This window comes from Lathyrus oleraceus, chromosome 4, assembly GCF_024323335.1.
Source record: "Lathyrus oleraceus cultivar Zhongwan6 chromosome 4, CAAS_Psat_ZW6_1.0, whole genome shotgun sequence".
In the NCBI taxonomy this organism is placed as follows: Eukaryota; Viridiplantae; Streptophyta; class Magnoliopsida; order Fabales; family Fabaceae; genus Lathyrus; species Lathyrus oleraceus.
This window is the reverse complement of record NC_066582.1, coordinates 161533193-161541406: the sequence shown is the minus strand read 5'-3', so window position 1 is coordinate 161541406 and position 8214 is coordinate 161533193. Positions and strand designations below refer to the sequence as shown.

The window sequence follows — 8214 nt, the reverse complement described above, 5'->3', positions numbered from 1 at the left end:
TATTCCTCATGTTATAGATATTATTTAATTTAATGATGTGTAAATTATATGTTGTTTTGTGTCATTCTGGTTTTGATTTAATACAATTTTTGGTTTTGAAAAATTGCAAATTATGGGCGTGATTCACAAATGGTTTGTGTTTCTTTTTCTAGTCTATTTATGATTCACAAAAAATACATATTAAAAAAATATGAATTCTGTAAAATCGAAAAATTTATATTAAAAAAATAAATTATTTCATCACGGTTGATTCTTTCAACTGTGGTTATATGTAGCATGTTATCCAGATTAATAAACGCCAAAAATGGTGTTGTGGTATCGAATCCTGGACCTTTTAGTTTTTCACTACAGTTGTTTATTACAACCATGGTGATATATAGAGCACTTTCTAGTTTATTACAACGGTCAAAAGTTCGTGGTGGTAAGTAGCCCACTTAGTACTTGAGGTGGAAAAATGGGTCGTAGTCAGCTGGGTCGACCCGCGCACCCGCCAAAATATGACCAATTAGGTTGGGATTTTGTGTTCGCCCCGCCTTAAGCCCGCCAGAAAAGGGTGGGTTGGCCCGTCAACCTGCCAGCTTAGTTACCAAACACTCTAAATATTTATTTTGCTTTGTTGAAGGTTAATACTTGAATTATAGGTTTAGAATTCTGGTTAATGATTCTATTTTAGGTAAAATTTCGGGATGGTTTTAGACTTTTAGTAGTTATTTTATGTTTTTTAATTGTTGGTTTAATGTTTTCTAATTGAAATGTAAAAAAAGAAATATTTTAATATATTTAAAAAATGAAGAAAAAAAAATCTAAAAAGATAAGCGGGCAAATCCGTCGTATGCCAACCTATTACCTTGGCGAGGCAAACTAGATTTTTAAGTTCAATTTTACTTGACGGGTTTGTCCAACCCACTTTTTTTTTGCGGGGTTTAAGACAGAGCGGACGGTTCGTTTTCTCACCCCTATTTAGTACCACACATACTTTATCATAGACCATGAAACATAATTATATGTTTGTTTCAACCATTGTGAAATATATATTATATAATAGTAATAATATGTCGGTGGAGCATAAAATTGCTCGAAAAAATTTAGAAATACAATCATGATTGATGGATGGAGTGACCCATGAAGAACACTATCACAAAATTATTGTAAATATTTCCATAAAAAATTTCTATCTAAGATGAATTAATTCTTTTTCTGTTTTTGAGATACTTGATAAAGTTTTTTTACTTGATAAATGACATTGTCGAGCGGGAAAATAAAACATTGTCCAAATTGTAACTGATAATGCTATAAATTACAAATCAATTGGACAAATAAAGTGAATAACCTTTGTTGAGAACCTTGTGCATGTCATTACATTGATATAATGATTTTGAGATCAAGATACATATGCATAAGAATACTATTGTTTCAAGTAAAAAAATCACAACTTTTATATATATATATATATATATATATATATATATATATATATATATATATATATATATATATATATATATATATATATATATATATATATATATATATATATATATATATATATATATATAAAAGGGTTGTTGAGTTTGTTAGGAATTATGCTTCTGGCAACAACAACAAAAAAACATACGACACTCTGTAAAAAAATCCATAAATAACATCTCCTTACCACCTTTGTCACACATTTTTTCCTCTAATTTCTTTCTCTCAACTCAAATATTTTCCATCTTCATCTTCTTCAAATTCTTCTTTAAACCCATAATTTTTTTCCATCATTTGTTAAAAGCATTCTATTTCAAACATTATTTTTCATAGTTGAGCAATCGTCCAAAACCAAGTGTTTGATATCTTTGAACATCTTATAGGTTAGTAAAAAAACATTCTATATAATTATTTTGTGTAAATGTTGATGTTAATTTATTATTATTGTTGAAAAATAATCATATTTATTATTTATTTTAAATTTAACTTGATTTATAGGTTAAGAAAAAGTAGTATGAATATGTATGAAAAGTTGTATAAATATTTTTTTATTTACTTTTTTCATTTTTAAAAACTAAATGCAACAATTTTTATTAATGTGTTAATTTACAAATATGATATGAATGTTATGTTTTTTATAGAAATTAGAATGTTAAATATGAATGTTATAATTTAGTTATTAAATAAATATTAAAATAAGTTTAGTTAAGTGTTTAATTTTTTTGTTAAAAATATTGGTTAACAAAAAGTTTATTGTTTGAAAATATGTTAGTAAATAAATATTAAAAATAATTGTAGATTACCTTAATTTTTTTAAACAAGTAAAGTGTTATTTTTTATTGTGAATTGTGTAAATCTTGTATTAGTTATTTATTAAATCATTTATTAAATTTAATAACAATTTATTTTATAGAAGTTAAATTTACTTTTATAATCGGCATTTGTTAGATATGTAATCTCTTGTACACACCGATACTTTAAAATTTATATAGTATTTAAGATTTTTTATAGTTATGCGTTATGCACTTTAATTTGATATTTTATTTGTTTTAAATTCATAAACATACTAGATTATGATCTGCATGATGGGCAGATGTAGATTAGTTTTATTTTTAAATATATTTTTTAATATGGTTAGTCAACTTATATTATAATGTTTTATTGTGAGCTACATATATATTGTAGTTGAGATAATGTTAAAAAATTATTCACAAATCAATCTTGATATATTGTGTTTTATATTTTATATTTTTTATAAATTATTTCTATTGAAATAATGGACAAAGAGTGTTTGTGAGTTCTTTAAAAATAAATTAAATCAATCTTTTTATAACACTGTTTAAAAAAATTATAAGAATTTATTTTAGAAAAAATATACAAAACTATATAAAAATATAAATATTTATATTCTTACAATTTGAGTCATATATCATAGTTATTCAGAAATTTTATTTTTAAAAATATACATTTTTGTACCACAACTAAATAATTTAAATATTTTTATTAAGAATATTTAGTAGTAAATAATTAGAATTTTATTAATTTTTATTTAATTAAGAAGTATATATCATTTTTAATTAATGATTTGATTTTACGTTTGCCTTTATTTCAAATATTCTGAATAAATAACTTATTAAATTAAAATAATTCAATTTGTTACTAATTGAATCGTTATAATTCAATTTATTGTTTTTAATGTCATATTGTTACTGTTTTTTATATTAGTGATAATGATACATTAAGGTTAAAGTTAGTAATTGAAAAAAAATTGAAGAGGTAAAATATTCTTTTGATATTGGTGGTAATGCACTAATAATATTACATAAATATTATTTATAAATTAATCATCAAAAATAAAAATTTAAGAAAATGAATATTAAAAAATAGAATATTTTGCAAAATTAATGTGTTATAAAAAAAATATCTTACGAACAATATTACATTTTACTATAAGCCATTGATCACATGATGATTAGTGACCTTTAATATAGTCTTAATATGCAAACCAATAGATGGAGGGTCATGAGCAACTATAATTAAGTAAATAAATTCCATAAATGTCCATATAAGCAGGAAAGTAAATGGAGAATTATTATAGAATCCTGTTTATTTTATTTTATATCATTATTACAATGAGCAATAAGTATGATTATAAAAACATAAGCAAAAAATTGGATGAAAGTCAAATACATATATATATATATATATATATATATATATGTGTGTGTGAATTTGTGGAAAAAAAAGAATAACTCGGTACAAATTGTATTCAAGTTTAAAGAAGAATCTAATACAAATATAAAATGATGAAAACAGCAGCAGCCAAAACCAGAAAAAATGAAGAGAAAAAAGAAACAAAAACAACAAAGAGGTCAAATCTAATTACTACTTGAGATAGCTACTTTTTTTAATGCATTGATAACTTTATAATGCAATTCATGTGAAACTAAAAATGAAATCTCTACTTTCTTTCTCTCCTTATACAACAACCATATAAAGTTCTCACTTCTCACCATCATACATCCTCACACAAAAACCTTTCCATTTGAGAAACCTTTATTAAGAAATGGTTCCTAAAGTTCATAGTGATCTTCAAATGAGTATGGCTGGGAATGAGAGTGGCCAAAAGATTGAGAGCTGGAAGAAATATATGCATGTTTTTGGGGAGAGGCTTATAAGGTTTCCTTGTTTGGCTTGGAACACTATATGGAAAGTGGGATGTGATGATCCAAGAAGGTTGATACATGCATTCAAAGTTGGTTTATCTCTTACTCTTGTATCATTGCTTTATGTTTTGGAGCCACTCTTTCAAGGGATTGGCCAAAATGCTATTTGGGCTGTCATGACCGTCGTCGTGGTTTTCGAGTTCACCGCAGGTATATATCCATTCCTATCCAAAGCAATACTTTATAGTCAGTTGCGGTCTTAGAGGACATGCAAGACAGACTACCGTACATAGCCACGATTTTGTCATGGTTAAACCAGGACTAACCTATACTAATCCTCCAAAAACTTCCGACAGTTTCATTTGAAAAATCTTTTGTTGGCAGGGGCAACATTATGCAAAGGGTTGAATAGAGGATTGGGGACACTATTAGCAGGATTAATGGCATTCCTTCTAGATTATATTGCAAATGCATCTGGTCATATACTTCAAGCTGTTTCCATTGCTGTTGCAGTTTTGATAATAGGTATATCATTTCTTGTATTTTTTAACAAGTACTTAATCTCGGGTTCTAATTCCGTTCGTGTCGTATGTATCTGGCAGGAGCTGCAGCCACATATATTAGGTTCATTCCTTCTATAAAGAAGAATTATGATTATGGTGTGGTTATATTTCTCTTAACCTTCAACTTGTTAACGGTTTCGAGTTATCGGGTTGATCACGTCTTCAAACTCGCACATGACCGCTTCTACACCATAGCCATAGGCTGTGCTGTTTGTCTTGTGATGAGCCTTTTCGTCTTTCCGAATTGGTCGGGGGAAGATTTACATCATTCCACTGCTTTCAAACTCGACGGCCTAGCCAAATCTATAGAAGGTATGCCAAATTCATCACACATTCATAGAGAGTATCAATAGTTTTTACTTTGTAAATCAACATTTTGAAGGCGCGAATTCTTGCAGCTTGTGTCGATGAATATTTCTATGGGCAAGTTGATTTTTCTGGTGATGTAAAATCCTCAGAAGATCCAATATACAAAGGTTATAAGGCAGTTTTGGATTCAAAAACCACCGATGAAACATTGGTAAGCTATGTATCATCTAGGTACTGTCACAAATTTCTTATTCTTCAAATCTCTTATTCTTCAAATGTTTCTGTTTTGAATTATGCAGGCATTACATGCTAGTTGGGAGCCAAGATATTTTAGGTATTGTCACAAATTTCCGTCACAACAGTATGTAAAAGTCGGCGCTGTTCTTCGTCAATTTGGATATACAGTAGTAGCTCTACATGGCTGTTTGAGAACAGAAATTCAGGTAACATAGTGATTTCATAAGGACAATTGTAGTCAAAATAGTAGTCATCAGACAAGGACACTTGACACGACACTGACACGTTCACAACCGATAATAATTTGAAAAGGATGCATCATGCAATATCTCTCTAGTTGATTAATTCTTTTCTCATTTTAGTTTAACAAAATATTTTTCAGACACCGCAATCTGTTCGAGTTCTATTCAAGGATCCTTGCATAAGACTAGCCGCAGAGGTGTCAAAAGTACTGATAGAACTTGCCAACAGCATAAGAAGTCGACGCCATTGCTCACCAGAAATACTCTCTGATCATCTTCATGAAGCATTACAAGACCTCAACACCGCGATAAAATCACAGCCACGGCTCTTCTTAAGCTCGAAAGACATCCAAGCTAATAACATGCTGGCAACCATAGCTGCTGCACAAGCAGGAGCAACAGAACAGATCACAAAACATGGAAAAGCCTCATTGCCAAGTGTTAAAACAGATTCTTCAGCTTTGTTAGATTGGAAAACCAAAAGGCTATCTGCTGAGCAGACTAAGGATGTAGAACAATTACCGGAACGTAAGGTGTTGAGAAAACAGATGAGTAAAATTGCTATTACTAGTCTTGAGTTTTCTGAAGCATTGCCTTTCGCTGCTTTTGCTTCTTTGCTTGTGGAAACGGTGGCGAAACTGGATTTGATCATCGATGAAGTTGAAGAACTTGGGAGGTTGGCGTGTTTCAAAGAGTATAGACATGGTGATGAGTTTTTTGATAGTAGTGAGAAACCAAGAGTTGATGTGTTGGAGAATCATTTACCTTCTCATGGTGGAGAATGATTCCGAATGGAAACAAACAAGGAAATACACTATTTATTATTTGGTGTTTTATAAATGATTGTCATAATGTATATCTTAGATTATGTTTTATCATATCAGATTATGTAATACACTAGTAATTTTAGTTTAGGTCTAATACTATCACACTTCCAATCTATTCCTTTTTCTTCTTTCTATTTGAGGTCAAGTTCAACATTGTTCGAAACTAAATTGAGAATGTTTGCACCTCATTCTAACATGGTATCAGAGTCAAAATACAGTCGATCCAAACCAAACAGACTAAAAAACGGCAAGTGGAACTCGAGAACCTTGAGCCGAGCGAACAAAAATAAAGAAAGTAGGCCCGAGGCAAAGAAAATAATATGACTGATTCGGCTACAATTGCAGATGCAATGTTATTGTGGAAAGGCCTCCTTGAACAGTAACTAGTCCTATCTTTGCATTGACAATATTAGGAAATATATTTTGTATTGATAATAGCATAAAAGCTCAATGTGGTCCAAATTTTCCATAGAAGTGGGTCCAGTGATTAGTGACTATTGAAGGGATATGCAAATAACATTATGAGAACATATGGATAAGATGATGAGTTTTGTTTTAGTGGTGGAAATGCATTAGATAGATAGATGAATAGTTCTTAGTCTTGGTCATCTTTGGATGGCATCTTGTATATCAAACTCTCTATCACTCCAAGGGAGGAAGAGAAGCCCAAATTGCTTATTTGGTTGGAACATAGGCAGAAAGAGAGGTGGTAATGATGACAAACCTCAGATTAAATACCATGATATTGATCTCACTTTCTCAACTTCTCTGGTTTCCAAAACATTTTTGAAAGGTACTTCTTCTCTAGTCAAGTTAGTTACTGTGAAAATTTTGAATCGCGGTTTCAAGTTTTTAGAGACCAGGTGTAGGTCTTATTTTTTCACGGTTCAAGAATGACATATATTTCATAAGGTCTTATTTAGCCACAATTTAGCTGTGTTAAATTTTGCGTCATGTGCAGTACTCTGAAGTCTCTGTTTCTATTCGAATTTTTAATAGTGTTTTGATCAGGTAAGGAACTAAAATGCTGCTATAGGGCAACAATTGATGGATTTAGTGCAACAAGTTTCCACCAATGTTGTGACTTTAAAGGACCATGTGTAATAATAGGCTACACAAACAACTCTTTCAAGTTTGGTGCATTTAACCCTGAAGGATATAGAAGCACAGATGATTACTATGACACATTTGATGCATTTCTATTTTATTGGATAGAAAATAAAAACGAGCCCATCATTTTGCCTAAGGTTGGTGGAAGTGGTGCAGCTTTGTTTGATTATGCTCGCGGCGGGCCACAGTTCGGGGCTGACGGGCTTCTCATCGGGCCCCCGTTAGCACCGGTTATGGGTGGTTTTGCTGGGCCTGACACTAATTCTGGTGTTGGTGATTTAACACAAGCTAAGTCTAGATTGGGATTGTCTTATGCTAAAAGGGAAGATGGCAAGGAGTCTATCTTTGGTGATGAGTCAAGAGTAACTATTCAAGAAGTTGAAGTGTTTTGTAGCCCTAAAATTGCAAGCTTATATTAGAATTTCATGAAAAATACTATACTATACTAATTCTCCTACTTTGAAGCTGTTGAAAATCGAGTATTTGAAAAATTGTTTTTCTTTTATCAGAGAGATTGTACTTTAAAACTAGTACTGCTTATTTATCATTCTAAGTTATAATGCCACTCCGAGTAAGATTTCAGCTAATTAGCAGCCACAATGATTTATGATTAACACTAATCTTCGTTTGTTTGTCATCAAATTGGACTTTGATCTTAATTTGGCATAGTAAGAAACAGATTTTAGAAATGATCTTGATATGAGACTGAACTAATTTGATCACAAGCCTCATAAGGAACATCCCTTGAATTGAGTAAGGTGATATGCATCCAATTTGACTTACTTTATCAGAA

At 30.4% G+C, this 8214-nt stretch overlaps 2 protein-coding genes across 2 annotated transcripts; both read left to right on the top strand.

The window, feature by feature from the left end:
- The first annotated feature begins 3922 nt into the window (after nucleotides 1-3922).
- LOC127074304 (aluminum-activated malate transporter 12) lies at nucleotides 3923-6443 on the top strand. Its single transcript, XM_051015616.1, has 6 exons — nucleotides 3923-4343; nucleotides 4518-4658; nucleotides 4736-5008; nucleotides 5095-5216; nucleotides 5305-5448; nucleotides 5625-6443. The coding sequence occupies exons 1-6, from the start codon at nucleotides 4034-4036 to the stop codon at nucleotides 6267-6269; spliced, it is 1635 nt and encodes a 544-aa protein (XP_050871573.1). The 5' UTR covers nucleotides 3923-4033; the 3' UTR covers nucleotides 6270-6443.
- A 387-nt stretch (nucleotides 6444-6830) lies between these two features.
- On the top strand, nucleotides 6831-7929 carry LOC127074305 (uncharacterized). The gene is made up of 2 exons (XM_051015617.1): nucleotides 6831-7104; nucleotides 7323-7929. Exons 1-2 carry the CDS (start codon nucleotides 6927-6929, stop codon nucleotides 7838-7840), a joined length of 696 nt encoding a protein of 231 aa, XP_050871574.1. The 5' UTR covers nucleotides 6831-6926; the 3' UTR covers nucleotides 7841-7929.
- The last annotated feature ends 285 nt before the right edge of the window (nucleotides 7930-8214 follow it).